Below are 16,593 nucleotides of genomic sequence, written 5' to 3' on the forward strand. Positions count from 1 at the left end.
ACGTAGACTAGTAATAACACTAACCTGACAAACACATACACCTCCCTCCTGTTGGCATGAAGGACACCAGGGAGTTGGGAAACTCAGGAGCACAAGGTTGGTAGCGAAAAGAAAACAACCTAAAGCGCAGGTGGATAAGTCGCCATTTTCTAGAAGACCACACCGGGTATAGTTAATGCTATTGGCTTCAACAAAATGGCGCCCGCGCCGCAGACATGTTTTTCATTTCCTGGAACGCAAACCTCGTCACTAGAGCCTCCGTTGTGTGCAGCACGGGACAAGATGGCGGTGCAGGCCGTACACATCGAAGGAGATGCTTTCTTAGTGTGTGTGGCTCATTCTCTGAGCACAGAGCGAGAGGAGGTCATGGGCCTGTGTATTGGTGAGGTGAGGAGCGGACACTGTTATTAGGGAGAGCTTGGCTTTCATTTCAGCCAGTGAGAGAGATTTGACAGTTGAAACCTGACTGGTTGCTATGGACAGTGGCCACTTTTAGTCTTGTACATTAGAGCCGTAGTTGTCATTGACCACAGCACAGAAGGCAGGCCTGTGATTGGTAGGACTGGTCGGACCCCACCGAATGTAACCCAAGGGGCGATATCACAGCTCTTAGTTGTCGTGCAGCAGCTAACATGGCTGGCTGTGGTCCCGTCTGTTACCACAGAGCATGTCCCATGGCAGCATAGAAGCGGAGCCCCTCTTTCTCGCAGACCCCTAGACCTGACCTATAATGGAGCAGAGGGGGAAATGCTCCACCGCACGCCATCCAAGCGGGGACCCCCATCCTTGTGATCACTGACTATCCCAGAGCTCAGATCCCCGACCAGCAGCAAATGATCACATTTCCTATCCTATAGCTTACAGCTCGTTTCCTAGGTTACAGGCCACCTCTGCTACGGCCGGTTTCCTAGGCTAGGAGCTTGTTTTCCAAACTGCTTGCAGTCATGTTCCCGAGGCCAGCGGGTTCACTGTCCGGAGTTTGGCGGGGGTCATGGCCCTGAGTCTGGCGGGATCACGGTCCCTAGTTTGGCCAGGTCGCGGCCCTGAAGCCTGCCAGCTCTCAGACTTTAGTCCCTTTGCGCTGCTCCAATGCTGTAGAAATGACATTATTTTAGGACGGCGACTCAGTTGTGCAACCAGCTCGAACTCTCAATTTTCAGGAGGGCATCACCCCTCCAACATGCAGGGGGTAGAGAAGAACAAACATGAGACCTCCCCTGTAATGGCAGTGTGTATGCAGGTCTCTAATCTGGAGTTATGCTTATACATAAAGTGTAAGGTCTGTGCTCGCCGGACCCCCTGAGGCATGTGCTGTTATGTATCCTACAGGTGGATACTCAGCGAGTCGTTCACATCCACTCAGTGATCATCTTACGGCGCTCCGACAAGAGGAAAGATCGCGTGGAGATTTCACCAGAACAGCTGTCGGCAGCCACTATAGAGGCTGATATATCCTTCTGTATAAGGACCAAAAATAAGAAGGGGGGGCTTGCATTATTTTTCGCTCTGAAAGGTGGGATGGACGGGGCTTATTTTTAGGGGATGTCTTGCACAGTGCACACACACATGTAGATGCGCTCACACACTGACTGCAGACACACTGCACACATAGAAAATAAACTTGGCACTCAATTTGTCATGAAGTTAGTACATTTCATCCAGTCCAGAAAGGAATATAACAAAACGTTTCGGCCAAACATGGCCTTCATCAGTAACCGACTACAGAAATAATGTAACGTAGTGGAAAGACCGATGGTTTATACCATGACACGTAAAATTCCGCTTAGAGTTGAGTGATTGTATAATGCAATATGATCGGTATTGCCAGTATTAATAGATTGTCACCAGGGTTGCAGATTAATGTCGTCTTGTGATGCGGCATCCACTAACTGCAGACACACTGCACACATAGGCACACACTGCACAGACACATGTAGATATACGCATGCACACACTGACTGCAGACACACTACACACAGGTGCACACTGCAGATGTGAGTATGCACACACTGCCCACGTAGGCACGCACTGCGCATTAATATGTAGATACAGCAGATGTAGTCACTCAGACAATGCACATGTAGGCGCATGCACTGCATATGTAGGCGCGCGCACACATTGCCATTGTAGTCATGCACTGCACATATATGCACACTGCGTATACACATGTCATGTAGACACACACTGCACATGTAAGCACACACATTATCCATGCACATGGAGAGTGTATAAGCCCACTGCCACGTCACGGCGACCCTCTCGGTGGGTCCCTAATCTTCAGTGTGCCGTGCTTCTCTCAGATTCGGTAAAATCTACGCTCACCAAGTCTGTTGGCTTCATTAGGGCCTTTTTTAATGCACGTATTTTGGGCTTAGAATAATTCTTACCATTTCCTTTGTGCCGATTTCTGACCACGTGAAAGTTGAGCTGAACCTTTGTTGCCATAATTCAACTAATAGGAGATTTAAAAAAGGCTGATAAGGCTGGGGCGACGCAGAAACCTTTCCCTGCAATCACGGGTCACTCATCCAAAGGTCAGCGCACACCACTGCTACATGGCATAATAGTGCGAGGTACCATGACAAGCAATCTGATCCCACTAAACCCTTGCTTTACTCACATGCAGCGATCTGTGGTCAACTTAGCTGTGTAGCCCTGGCCTAAAAGAGTTAAAGGGAGTCTGTCACCCCAAAATACATTTTTAATGGGCTATACCGTGGTGTAGGGGACTTAGCCCCTAAATCAACGTTCTCAGCCTGTATCTGCTACTGGCACAGGGCCTGAGATAATAACCTTTAATTTATATGCAAATGAGGGAGCTCCAGTGCACTCTGGGCATGGCCAAGAGTTTGGCATACTGTTGTAACTCATTTGCATATTGATGCCCTTCCTCCAGTTCTGATTGGCAGAGCAGGCACTGTCAGAATGCTGCTTGCGCGCAGTGGCCGAGCGCTTTCTCTTCCTATGAAGACGCTGCACTTCTGGGTGTACTGTGTTAGTGGCGTCAGGAGAAAGGAGACATGGAGAACACAGACACGGGGACTGTCAATCACAAGCAGGGGAAGGGACCCAATATGCAGAAATAGTGGCATAACGGTGCACCTGTATGGTTGTTAAAGGGGCTAAGCCCCCTACAACACTTTATAGCCCATGTAAAATGCATTCTGTGGGGGTAACGGACCCCCTTTAACAGCGTTTTTATTAAAATGATTGGCAGATGTTTAGTTAACTCATTCAGCAGCCAACAAGGAGCCAAAAAAAGCCAAACAGTGCAAATTTCCCCCCCAAAAAAGTGTTAGTTGAAAATTCTATGCATATACATAAAAAAAAACAATTCTACAAACGCTAATGTTAGTGTAGTAATCTCTTCCCAGCCCAGCGTACCAATCTATGACACCTGAACAGGGAAGTAGTCCTGCACAAAAATGCAGTGATTTCCGCTGTCAACCCGAAACTCGTCCACTTTCATCGACAATATAAGATAGAAAACTGTTTAGGGGCAATCGAAGTGCTTGTTTTGAAGATGTTAATTGATTAGGTTATCATTAGGGGACTAGTTGCCTTGTGCTATCTAGTCCTCCTGCTCTGTATAACCCCACCACTGATTGGCAGATTTCTGTGTGCACTACCAATCGGTGATGTGGGTAGGGTTACACACAGCTCAGCATTCAGAGAACTGCTGGATCTGCAGCAGAGAAAACTGTGATTTTATCACAACTACAGAAATCAGCCCAGTAAGTGATACATTGCTGGACTCGGGGTCTCTGTCCCTACATCTTGCTACTCTCAGATGAGAAAAATACTGTCTGAAAGATCAGGTAATATAAATAACGTTTTGCTTCCCTTCCGAGACGTTTTCTTCATCCTTTAACTCCTCTGCACAGATTGTCGGAGATTACCGGACGTCCCATGAGGGTCGTTGGTTGGTATCACTCTCACCCACATATTACTGTGTGGCCGTCCCATGTCGGTAAGAGACTAAGGCTGTATTCACACAAGTGTTTCACGGGCCAAATAACGGAGCGTGAGGCTGTGGCTGTCCAGACCCAAACTTGACAGCCTCATTTATGAAACTGTGAAGATCTGCTCATAAGACACATGGCCGATCCGTCCTCTGACCGCAAGACACGGATGTGTGAATGTGGCCTAATGAGCATAATTAATAAAGGTAGAGTGTTACTTATCAGTGGTGTCTCCTGCCATGTACAGATGTGCGCACCCAGGCCATGTATCAGATGATGGATGTCGGCTTTGTGGGATTAATCTTCTCGTGCTTCATAGAGGACAAGAACACAAAGGTCAGTACTCCCATTCCGGCTGTAATCATTCGGAAAGAGGATTTGTGTCAAGTTTTTTTTCAGTCTATTATAATTGTGTTCTGCTGATGCGTGCTCACAGGGAGAGTATCATCCAGACACTACCTATTAGTAACTCTGGCTTTTGTTTTGTTTTTTTGCCGGATAAATGATAGATTTATTTTTATTGTACTGGTTGTTACGGACACAGTGATACCAGATATGTGTTCTTCTTTGGGTGTTTGTGTATTGTTTTAAACAATCTTTTATTCAAATTTTTTTTTTCCGTTTAACATTTCCTCTAAATACCTAACAACACTTATGAATATACATATTTTTTACAATATTAGTCCTCCAGGTGGACTTCAACAAGTGATCCCTTGGTCTCGCTGCGGGAAGCCAATGGAGTGACAGAGAAGCGATCTCCATCTGGCGCTTCAGTACATGCAGTGCTCTCTAGTAACCGTGGCATCTAAGGGGTTGAACAGCTGCAAACATTTTTTGTTCCAAGATGTGCAAGCCCGGCTACATATTACGGCTGGCTCTTCAGCCAGATGGCACGGACTCGCGTCCTCTGCCTACACCAATGTAGCGGTTGCCTTGACACTCACTTTATCCACCATTGTATCATATAATGATCGAAGTGAGAATAAGGGGCACACAATTCTTCTATTTTGGTCATTGTAGAATTATGCAGACTTTGCTGTTTCCTGGCCATATTGTTATTCTTAAATATATTGTTTTGTTTTATATTTATCATTTTGATGTGTTTTTTTTTCTTCTCTTCAGACTGGGCGTCTTCTCTACACCTGTTTTCAGTCAGTCCAAGCACAGAAGAGCAACGAGTAAGTCACTTTTAGGACCAGTTCAGCCATGCGTATGGTGCGTACCGGTGCCGTCCTTGTGGAGATCGGACCCCTGTTATGCGCCAGGGCAGTTCACTTAGAGGTCCGCGGTCCAAGGAGAGCTCCATTCAGTGCGATCACCGCCACCCCACCATATGAATACAGGGGATTGATGAGTTGCCATGGCTGAAGGCGCCCATGACTGCCATGCTGGTACTCCTGGACTTCATAGGAGACCTTGATTTTAGCTATGTACAGAAATAAAGTGGCATTGCAGGATATAGAATAAGTGATAAGATGATCGCAATCTCTTATTGGGACAAAAAAATTATGAAAAAAACAATTTTAGATCTAAAAGAAAAACTGATTTGCCTTTCATTCCCCCATTTAAAAAAAAAAAATAATAGTATTAACTGATGTAGCAGTAAATGGTGCCGATAAAAATATCAGCTTGCCATGCACAACACGAGTCTTCATACAGCTCCATCCACATAAAAATGATATTGCATATCTCAGAAAACTGCAACACGTGATTTTTTTTTTTTTTTTTTCCACACACAGAATTTTCGTTATCGCTTTTCCAGGACATTGTGCTTCATTCAAAACTACAATCGTTTCACAAAAAAGCAAGCATATGGCTGTGCCGATGAAAAAATAAATGGTCTCTTGGAAGAGGGGGAGGAAAAAATCACCCTGTCAAAACAGAAAATTAATTGGTCATAAACGAGTTAAAGGTAGTGAGGAAGTAAAAAAAGAACATGTGAGGTCCAATAAAGCTATTAAGCTGCAGATATTGGGAAAATCTTTAGGTTAATAGGTGTCTGGCTGCATTACTAAAAGTGCTGTCCACGGGAGAAAATGAACTGTAAGAACATCCTGGCACTGACTGACAGCTTACTCAGCAGTGCATCAGTACAGGGCCGTCTCAGTCAGAGTCGGCTCAGCAGTGCATCAGTACAGGGCCGTCTGTCGGTCAGAGCTGGCTCAGCAGTGCATCAGTACAGGGCCGTCTGTCAGTCAGAGCTGGCTCAGCAGTGCATCAGTACAGGGCCGTCTGTCGGTCAGAGCCGGCTCAGCAGTGCATCAGTACAGGGCCGTCTGTCGGTCAGAGCCGGCTCAGCAGTGCATCAGTACAGGGCCGTCTGTCGGTCAGAGCTGGCTCAGCAGTGCATCAGTACAGGGCCGTCTGTCGGTCAGAGCTGGCTCAGCAGTGCATCAGTACAGGGCCGTCTGTCGGTCAGAGCCGGCTCAGCAGTGCATCAGTACAGGGCCGTCTGTCAGAACTGGCTCAGCAGTGCATCAGTACAGGGCCGGCTGTCAGAACTGGCTCAGCAGTGCATCAGTACAGGGCCGTCTGTCGGTCAGAGCCGGCTCAGCAGTGCATCAGTACAGGGCCGTCTGTCGGTCAGAGCCGGCTCAGCAGTGCATCAGTACAGGGCCGTCTGTCAGTCAGAGCTGGCTCAGCAGTGCATCAGTACAGGGCCGGCTGTCAGTCAGAGCCGGCTCAGCAGTGCATCAGTACAGGGCTGGCTCTCGGTCTGAGCCGGCTCAGCAGTGCATCAGTACAGGGCCGGCTGTCGGTCAGAGCCGGCTCAGCAGTGCATCAGTACAGGGCTGGCTCTCGGTCAGAGCCGGCTCAGCAGTGCATCAGTACAGGGCCGTCTGTCGGTCAGAGCTGGCTCAGCAGTGCATCAGTACAGGGCCGTCTGTCGGTCAGAGCTGGCTCAGCAGTGCATCAGTACAGGGCCGTCTGTCGGTCTGAGCCGGCTCAGCAGTGCATCAGTACAGGGCCGTCTGTCGGTCTGAGCCGGCTCAGCAGTGCATCAGTACAGGGCCGTCTGTCGGTCAGAGCCGGCTCAGCAGTGCATCAGTACAGGGCCGTCTGTCGGTCAGAGCCGGCTCAGCAGTGCATCAGTACAGGGCCGTCTGTCGGTCAGAGCTGGCTCAGCAGTGCATCAGTACAGGGCCGTCTGTCGGTCAGAGCTGGCTCAGCAGTGCATCAGTACAGGGCCGTCTGTCGGTCAGAGCCGGCTCAGCAGTGCATCAGTACAGGGCCGTCTGTCAGAACTGGCTCAGCAGTGCATCAGTACAGGGCTGGCTGTCGGTCAGAGCCGGCTCAGCAGTGCATCAGTACAGGGCCGTCTGTCAGAACTGGCTCAGCAGTGCATCAGTACAGGGCCGGCTGTCAGAACTGGCTCAGCAGTGCATCAGTACAGGGCCGTCTGTCGGTCAGAGCCGGCTCAGCAGTGCATCAGTACAGGGCCGTCTGTCGGTCAGAGCCGGCTCAGCAGTGCATCAGTACAGGGCCGTCTGTCGGTCAGAGCTGGCTCAGCAGTGCATCAGTACAGGGCCGGCTGTCAGTCAGAGCCGGCTCAGCAGTGCATCAGTACAGGGCCGGCTGTCGGTCAGAGCCGGCTCAGCAGTGCATCAGTACAGGGCTGGCTCTCGGTCTGAGCCGGCTCAGCAGTGCATCAGTACAGAGCCGGCTGTCGGTCAGAGCCGGCTCAGCAGTGCATCAGTACAGGGCTGGCTCTCGGTCTGAGCCGGCTCAGCAGTGCATCAGTACAGGGCCGGCTGTCGGTAGAGCCGGCTCAGCAGTGCATCAGTACAGGGCCGGCTGTCGGTCAAAGCCGGCTCAGCAGTGCATCAGTACAGGGCTGGCTCTCGGTCAGAGCCGGCTCAGCAGTGCATCAGTACAGGGCCTGCTGTCGGTCAGAGCCGGCTCAGCAGTGCATCAGTACAGGGCTGGCTCTCGGTCTGAGCCGGCTCAGCAGTGCATCAGTACAGGGCCGGCTGTCGGTCAGAGCCGGGGCGTGCTTCAGTTCTTTGGGCAGTGACTGTAATTGCTCCGGATCACTGTTATGTTCCTCATTTTTCATGTTAAGCATCTTCCCACCCTGAATGACAGTGCTCGGTTCCCAGAGTCCTCACAGTTTTTACTCTGTCCACGTGTATGTTCATGTGCACTAACAGTGCCGCAGCCTGACTGCACACACAGTTCGGATGGGGTCGTCCTCCCTAGCCCATTTTATACATTTCCACGTGTCTTTGTGTAGTGATCAGCGTCTGCAGAAAGAATCCAGGGAGCAGGATGTGCTTGCTCGCTGTGACCCTGCAGCAGGACTCAGGCAGAGACCGTGTGCATGCGGACATACATTGGCTGTTGTTGGGCAGCGCTGATCTGGGAAGTGAGCCCAGTCAATGATTAGTAGGGGAAGGCCCTAAAGATGCATAATGAGAAGGTGTAACACTGCACAGAACTCTTGGTCACGCCGTGGGTACGCTGAAGCCCCCTCATTTGCATGTGAATTAAAAGTCCGGTATTTTGCTTAGGCACTGTTTGTTATTGGCCTCCAATTGCTATTATACCACATTTTATCTTCTATCCAACAGATATGAAAGAATAGAAATACCACTTCATGTAGTCCCACATGACACGATCAGGAAAGTTTGCCTGGAGTCAGCGGTGGAACTGCCCAAAATTCTGTGCCAGGAGGAGCAGGATGCGTACCGCAGAATACATAGGTATCGGTTCATCTTGTTACACAGTCTAAGATGTGGAATAGAAGCGATATTGATACTGATCACTGATGAGAATAATATGAAACATTATTAGTGATAATTGACTAGTCAGGGTGGTCAGACTACACTTGTGGCCAAACGTCGGACATAAATTTGTGCTTTTACAGAATTTGCTGCTTCATTGTTTTTCGATCTTTTCATCAGATGTGTCTATAGTTACTGACATGCAATAATAAACTTTTCAAAAAATTTTACATTTTGACAAATGCATCAAGTTTATGGAAAGACTCAATATATCCAGTGTTGGCTTATATTTTTCTAGACTTCTGCCCCTCGCCCCTGGCAGGTGGATATCTGCTTCTGGGTAGTGATGAGCGAGTATGCTTGTTACTCAAGATTTCCGAGCATGCTCGGGTGTTCTCCAAGTGTTTGGACGTGCTCGGTGATTTAGTTTGTGTTGCCACAGCTGCTTGATTTACGGCTGCTAGACAGCCTGAATACTTGTGAGGATTGCCTGTTTGTTAGGGAACCCACATGTATTCAGCCTATCCAGCAGCTGCAAATCATGCAGCTGCGGCAACACAAACTAAATCTCCGAGCACATCCAAATACTCAGAGAACACCTGAGCATGCTCGGAAATTTCGAGTAATGAGCATACTCGCTCATCACTACTTCTGGGCCATATCCTGACTACTAGCCGCCCAATCTTGTCTAATCAGTGCCAGTGGTTTATCGCAACTATTTGTGTTTTTTCTTTGTCGCCTTTTGAGAATTGACCTAAGGTCCCCAATGGGATTGAGATCTGAGGAGTTTCCTGGCCTTGTATCCAAAATGTCAATATTTTGTTCCTGAGCTGCGTAGTTATCACTTTTACCTTGTGACATGGTCTCCATCATTGTTCCATCACCAAATGGCTCCTGTGTTGTTGGGTGAAGTTGCTCTTGGAAGATGATTAGATCCCATTCTATCCATGGCAGTGGTCATAGGCAAAATTGTGAGTGATCACCCAATCACTCAAGATCCAGATAAGCTCCCGGTGAGTTTCTTGAAAACAGATTCATCAGGGGAGTGTATGTAGCTGTCTGGTCCTTGACAGCTCAAAAATGACCCAAAATACAGTTCTCCAAAGTCTGTCGACCTGTCTGACTTCCCTTATGTAGTGAAATGATTAGCTGATGGTAAAAGAACCACATTGTGACAGAAATTGTCAGTTCCTTGCCTGTGTACGGTGAAACATATGACATCAATTCTGGATAGGATTGGAATGCATAGGTGGAACACAAATGAAGTGTCGTCACCGCTTGGTATCTGTAGAACGTGAATGACGTGGGAATGCAGGGATGCCGCGTTTTAAGAGACAAAGTCTCTACGTATGGCAGACACCCGCGGACATTCAGTATGGCACCCAATAAAACAATGGTTACAGTAATGTGTAGGTAGGTATTTAAGATGCTTGATCTTTACTCTATTACCCCTACCACTTAGAAGAGACCAATCCAGTCATGAGAAAAGCTACGCTGCCCATGAGGGGAAGGGAGAGGCGAGTATTTACCCAATTAACTCATTAAAGGGAATCTGTCACCTATTTTTTCGTGTATAAGATGCGGCCACCGCCATCAGGGGCTTATCTACAGCATTCTGTAATGCTGTAGATAAACCCCCGATGTAACCTGAAAGAGAAGAAGAACGCGTTAGATTATACTCACCCAAGAGCAGTCCGGGTCCGATGGGTGTCGCCGTTCAAACCGGCGCCTCCCATCTTCTAGCGATGACGTTCTCTTCTTTGCTTCCCGTCGCGGCGCAGGCGTACTGCTCTGGCTTGTTGAGGGCAGAGCAGAGTACTGCAGTGCAGGCACCGGGAAAGGTCGGAGAGGCCCAGCGCCTGCGCACTGCAGTACTCTGTTCTGCCCTCAGCAGGGCAGAGCACTGCGCCGCGACGGGAAGCAAAGAAGAGGACGTCATCGCTAGAAGATGGGCGGTGCCGGACCAGACCGTGACACCCATCGGACCCAGACCGGACCTGGACCGCCCCTGGGTGAGTATAATATAACACTTTTTTTCCTTCTCTTTCAGGTTAATCGGGGCCTTATCCACAGCATTACAGAATGCTGTAGATAAGCCCCTGATGGTGGTGGCTGCATCTTATAGTCAAAAAAATGTGACAGATTCCTTTTAAAGACTGGATTTCTTTGGCATGGTTTAGATTGAAAGTATCAATTGAATGAATACACAGAGACCATAAATATGGTCATCATTTATAAGATTTATGGACGTTATTGGTGTGAGATATCTAAGTAAGTACAACAACCACCGGTAGGAGACAGAAGACCCAGAAGGGGTGTTAATTAATATGAATAAAGTCCTTATCTAACCGCAAGGGTTGGCACACTAAATGTAGCGCAATGGCACTTCCACTCCTCGTCTACTGGCCCTCACTAATCAGCCCTATAATCCCATGATATCCTAAGAAACAGCTGCAAGAAAGATGTGCACTTAGCCCTGCCGGAGAGACCGTTTTCAAGCAGTAAAACTACATAGCCTTTCGTTGTAAGGCTATGTGTACGTTTTTGATGCGTTTTCATGGTGGAAATGGGCCAAAAACGCTATGTAATCCTTATGTAAGCTTATTCAATGACAATCCTGAAGTGTTGTGCACATGATCAGTAAATTTCTGTGCGTATTTGCAGTGTGTTTCTTTTCTGCAGCATGTCAATTCTTTTTGTGTTTCTGCACCCATTGACTTCAAATGAGTCAGTCAATTCCGCAGCAAAAATGTATGGTGTTTCCCACGCTGTGTGACAGCCTAGGAAACACCGGTGTGGTGGGTCTTATTCTGGGTGTGTGTGTGTTTTTATACAATATCACTATGGAGTTAGTAATGGATAGGTGTCTTTATAGATGCCTCTCCATTACTAACCTGTGGGCTTGATGTCGCCTCACAATACAAAGATGACATCAACTCCACAAATATGAACCCCACTTGCCACCGCTGAAGGGCAAGTGGGAAGTGTGAGGCTAAGTGCCAGATTTGGCGCATCTTATAGATGCACCTTTTTTGGGGGCGGCTGAGAGCTGATGTTTTTAGTCTGGGAGGGACCAGTATCCATGGCCTCTTCCTAGGCTGTTAATATCAGCCCGCAGCTGTCTGCCTAGCCTTTGCTGGTTAGATTATATAGGTGTACCCTATGTCAATTTTTTTCTGGGGACCCCCTGTAAACTAGCCCAGTAAAGGCTAAGAAAACATCTGTGAGCTGATATTAATAGCCTGGGAACCTTTATGGCTATTGGCTCCTTCCCAGAATATTAACATCGGCTTTCCCTCTGCTGGATATAAAAATTATGTGGGAGCCCACGCAATTTTTTTTTTTTTTCTTTAAAATTAACAGTTGCTGTTTGGTTACAGCCTATGTAGGTTCATTCTGTTATCACTCCTACATAGACGTGACAATGTGTGGGTTTGTGTTTACTTATCGGCTTAGTAGTGATGGTGTCGGGTTGACACCTTTTCATTACTAAGCCTAGAGCTGGGTGTCCATGACAGCTGCTGGCACCATGCTCTAATCCCACTCTGATGCTATTGCATCAGCATGAAAAAGTTGGTGTTGAACCAAGACATTCCATTACAAAACTTTTTTTTAAATATCTTTAACTCAAAAAAGTTGCTGTACAAAAACGTGCGTTTTTCCCGCAGCTTTTATCCTGCCAAGAAATGCAGAAACCTTGCAGAAATTTCTGCAAGCAAATACTCAACGTGAGCTGAGCACATAGCTCAGTAACTGGTAACTTTGTGCCTTTTGTACCAGTTTTCATTTTTTATTTTTGTTTATTGTATGTTTTGTTGGTTTAAGGTCCTTCTAACCAGGTTTTGGCTATTTTATTTGCGTTAATAAAAGTTAAATTTTAATAGCCACGTGCTGCTATTTCTATAATTAGGGTTACTGTGTATTGCCACTATAAAAACTGAAGCAGCAACCTTCTGAAAACTTTGTGAAAACTTTTGGCCACGGCTGCATTACAGGCAACACTATATCGTGCTATTTTGCTGTGAAATTATGACTGCTGCTGATTCATATGAACCTTACTGGAGAACTAGCTGTAGAAAACTTGCACCCAGACCCCCACAGAGGGCTAAAAAATAAATAGCTAATAAAAATAATAATTTATTGTTTGTTTGTTCTCAGCCTGGGACATCTAGATTCCATTACCAAGATTCATAATGGTTCTGGTAAGTGATCAGACAATGCAGATGGAACCAAAATGGCAATATTTGTATTATTATCTGATTTTCCTTGTATTATTGGGAGTAGCTGACTATACTTTGGGATCAAGAAGAAAAATTGTATAACTTACAAAATATTCTATTTTTTGATAATGGTAGTTGCATGCATTGTGGAAAACACTTTGGGAAAATACAATGGGTTTTCTGTGTAGAAGTAAAAAAGTGAACTGGACCCGAAATAGTATTATAATTTCCTAAATATCGTTATCGTAATTGATGTCTATAACATTTTGTCTTGCAGTTTTTACTAAGAATTTGTGTGGCCAAATGTCTGCAGTCAGTGGGCCTCTTCTACAGTGGCTCGAAGACCGTCTCCAGCAGAATCACCAGCGCGCCCAGGAGCTCGAAAAAGAGAAGGAGAAGCTAATGCAGGAATTGGAGAGCCTGGACTTATAGTCATCGGTTACTTGTGATGAGTCCTGATCACAGTTTCCACCTTCTCGTAGACATAAAATAACTGGATGTTGAATCGAAAGATCCCATCAGAGTGTGAAAAAAATGCATGAATTTTACCCGTGCTCTAACAGATGAAATGACGCGACATAATGTTAATGCAAAATATATTTATTGTGTTATTTTTATTGTCAAGAAAAGAATCCTTTTTTGTTCACATTTTTCCTTTAGGTGAATGTTCCTCGTCTTCTAATTGTACAGGAAATAATCTATCGCTTTGGTGATCACCCCCTTCTTGACGTGCTGATTTTCAGTTTTTTCCTCCCCTTGCCATAACTTTTTTTTTTTCTTCATCCACATAACCGTATGAGGCCTTGTTTTTTGTGGGACAAGTTTTACTTTTGTATAATAACATTAATTTTATCGTGACGCACTGGAAAGCGCGGAAAAAAATTTTGGCGGTTCGATTTTTTTTTTTTTTTTCTCATGTAATTTATCGATCAGATTCATTTATTTTAGATTTTGATAGATCAGACCTTTCTGAACCCAGGGATACCAAATATATGCATTTTTTAAATTATTTTTTTAATGGGGCAAAAGAGGGTGATTTGAACTTTTGTATTTTTTTTCTTATTTTTCAAAACTTTTTTTTACTTTTTATTGTATTTAATAGTCCCTTTAGGGGACTTGATGCTGCCATTGTCCCATCGCCTGTGCTGTACATACAGTTGTGGCCAAAAGTATTGACACCCCTGCAATTCTGTCAGATAATATTCAGTTTCTTCCTGAAAATGATTGCAAACACAAATTCTTTAGTATTATTATCTTCATTTAATTTGTCTTAAATGAAAAAACACAAAAGAGAATGAAGCAAAACATTGATCATTTCACACACAACTCCAAAAATGGGCCAGATAAAAGTATTGGCACCCTCAGCCTAATACTTGGTTGCACAACCTTTAGCCAAAATAACTGCGCCCAACCGCTTCCGGTAACCATCAATGAGTTTCTTACAATGCTCTGCTGGAATTTTAGACCATTCTTCTTTGGCAAACTGCTCCAGGTCCCTGATATTTGAAGGGTGCCTTCTCCAAACTGCCATTTTAGATCTCTCCACAGGTGTTCTATGGGATTCAGGTCTGGACTCATTGCTGGCCACCTTAGAAGTCTCCAGTGCTTTCTCTCAAACCATTTTCTAGTGCTTTTTTGAAGTATGTTTTGGGTCATCGTCCTGCTGGAAGACCCATGACCTCTGAGGGAGACCCAGCTTTCTCACACTGGGCCCTACATTATGCTGCAAAATTTGTTGGTAGTCTTCAGACTTCATAATGCCATGCACACGGTCAAGCAGTCCAGAGGCAGCAAAGCAACTCCCAAAACATCAGGGAACCTCCGCCATGTTTGACTGTAGGGACCGTGTTCTTTTCTTTGAATGCCTCTTTTTTTCTCCTGTAAACTCTATGCTGATGCCTTTGCCCAAAAAGCTCTACTTTTGTCTCTTCTGACCAGAGAACATTCTTCCAAAACGTTTTAGGCTTTTTCAGGTAAGTTTTGGCAAACTCCAGCCTGGCTTTTTTATGTCTCGGGGTAAGAAAGTGGGGTCTTCTACCATACAGTCCCTTTTCATTCAGACGCCGACTGAATACACTGTTGTACCCTCGGACTGCAGGGCAGCTTGAACTTGTTTGGATGTTAGTCGAGGTTCTTTATCCAACATCCGCACAATCTTGCTTTGAAATCTCTTGTCAATTTTTCTTTTCCGTCCACATCTAGGGAGGTTAGCCACAGTGCCATGGGCTTTAAACTTCTTGATGACACTGCGCACGGTAGACACAGGAACATTCAGGTCTTTGGAGATGGACTTGTAGCCTTGAGGTTGCTCATGCTTCCTCACAATTTGGTTTCTCTAGTTCTCAGACAGTTCTTTGGTCTTCTTTCTTTTCTCCATGCTCAATGTGGTACACACAAGGACACAGGCCAGAGGTTGAGTCAACTTTAATCCATGTCAACTGGCTGCAAGTGTGATTTAGTTATTGCCAACACCTGTTACGTGCCACAGGTAAGTTACAGGTGCTGTTAATTACACAAATTAGAGAAGCATCACGTGATTTTTTGAACCATGCCAATACTTTTGTCCACTCTATTTTTTATGTTTGGTGTGGAATTATATCCAATTTGGCTTTAGGACAATTCTTTTTGTGTTCTTTCATTTAAGACAAATTAAATGAAGATAATACCAAAGAATTTGTGTTTGCAATCATTTTCAGGAACAAACTGAGTATTATCTGACAGAATTGCAGGGGTGTCAATACTTTTGGCCACAACTGTAGCATGGCTTCAGGACTGCTATGTATAGTGAAAATCATGATCTCCTATGAAAGATAGGCATTGTCTTATTCTCACACGAGGATCATAATGACAGGCACAGGGGTCTTCAGCAGACATCCATCTGTCATGGCAACCCATCAGCGCCCTGAAATCATGTCACGGGCGGTCCAATTAATTCGTGGAATGACCCCCTGCTGCTGCGTGTTCAGTGCTACTGTTAGAAATTGTCGGAGCTCCTCTCACGGCTGTTAAAAGCACCCGATAGCTGTTTAAATCAGCCATCATGTGCTGGGAATGATGTGGGATATGCATCCCCCAAAAAATATGTGTACAGTACCCAACCTGTCCATCTGAATTCACTCTATATTGTTCACATACTGTGTAAAATCCTATATCATGTATGAACATAAAAATATACAAATTTTTTTTTGTTTGCTGTGATCTCTGAACACTAGTGATGGGCGAGCACTAAAATGCGAGTAAATCGTATTGCTTGGGTGCTGAATAACACGCATAATAGAAGTCAATGGGAAACTTGAGTATTTTAATAGCAGACCCAAACAGGAGGGTTGAGGGGAAAGGAAAATCGCTGAAATGAAATGGGAACAGCATAGGGAAGTCCCCTGGATGCATCTGCCTCCCAGGTCGCCGCTGGGAAAAATATTGTCAAAATATAACTCCAGTTTTACTGACTGACAATAAAACTGTCATGGCACTGTTGCAGGATATCTCAAGGCTAGGGGCTCCTTCCCTATCCTTAAAGCTAGGGGCGTCCTTGCTCCCCGGTTTACTTCTGATGGTGAAGATGCCGATGCCACGTGCCTTGCTGATCTCCTAAATCTGTCCTTATCTGTTCCCTCCCTCACCCAGTGGGGAATTGGGGAGTTGTGTATAAGAATAAACTAACCAGACTAGCAAGGGAAGATGTAC

The 16,593-nt window shown here is 45.8% G+C and overlaps 2 protein-coding genes across 2 annotated transcripts in view; one reads left to right on the forward strand and one right to left on the reverse strand.

Moving 5' to 3' along the window:
- Positions 1 to 165, reverse strand: part of CMC4 (C-X9-C motif containing 4) — a 44,730-nt gene extending 44,565 nt beyond the window's left edge. The window contains exon 1 of the mRNA XM_073573116.1: positions 25 to 165. The gene's annotated coding sequence lies outside the window, so the exon portion shown is untranslated. The remainder of the gene's footprint in view (positions 1 to 24) is intronic.
- Positions 166 to 226: 61 nt separating this feature from the next.
- Positions 227 to 16,088, forward strand: BRCC3 (BRCA1/BRCA2-containing complex subunit 3). The gene is made up of 8 exons (XM_073573114.1): positions 227 to 387; positions 1,330 to 1,449; positions 3,883 to 3,970; positions 4,210 to 4,298; positions 5,085 to 5,140; positions 8,534 to 8,665; positions 12,845 to 12,888; positions 13,184 to 16,088. The coding sequence occupies exons 1-8, from the start codon at positions 283 to 285 to the stop codon at positions 13,336 to 13,338; spliced, it is 789 nt and encodes a 262-aa protein (XP_073429215.1). The 5' UTR covers positions 227 to 282; the 3' UTR covers positions 13,339 to 16,088.
- The last annotated feature ends 505 nt before the right edge of the window (positions 16,089 to 16,593 follow it).

This window comes from Dendrobates tinctorius, unplaced genomic scaffold (assembly GCF_039654945.1).
Source record: "Dendrobates tinctorius isolate UK_male_01 unplaced genomic scaffold, ASM3965494v1 ptg000034l, whole genome shotgun sequence".
Taxonomy (NCBI): domain Eukaryota; kingdom Metazoa; phylum Chordata; class Amphibia; order Anura; family Dendrobatidae; genus Dendrobates; species Dendrobates tinctorius.

What these genes read in the sequence shown, in the direction of transcription:
- BRCC3 (XM_073573114.1), top strand. Translation starts at nt 283, where the DNA reads ATGGCGGTGCAGGCCGTACACATCGAAGGAGATGCTTTCTTAGTGTGT. An exon ending in TGGGCCTGTGTATTGGTGAG is followed by an intron (nt 388 to 1,329) that starts GTGAGGAGCGGA and finishes TGTATCCTACAG; the next exon opens with GTGGATACTCAGCGAGTCGT. An exon ending in CAAGATTCATAATGGTTCTG is followed by an intron (nt 12,889 to 13,183) that starts GTAAGTGATCAG and finishes TTTGTCTTGCAG; the next exon opens with TTTTTACTAAGAATTTGTGT.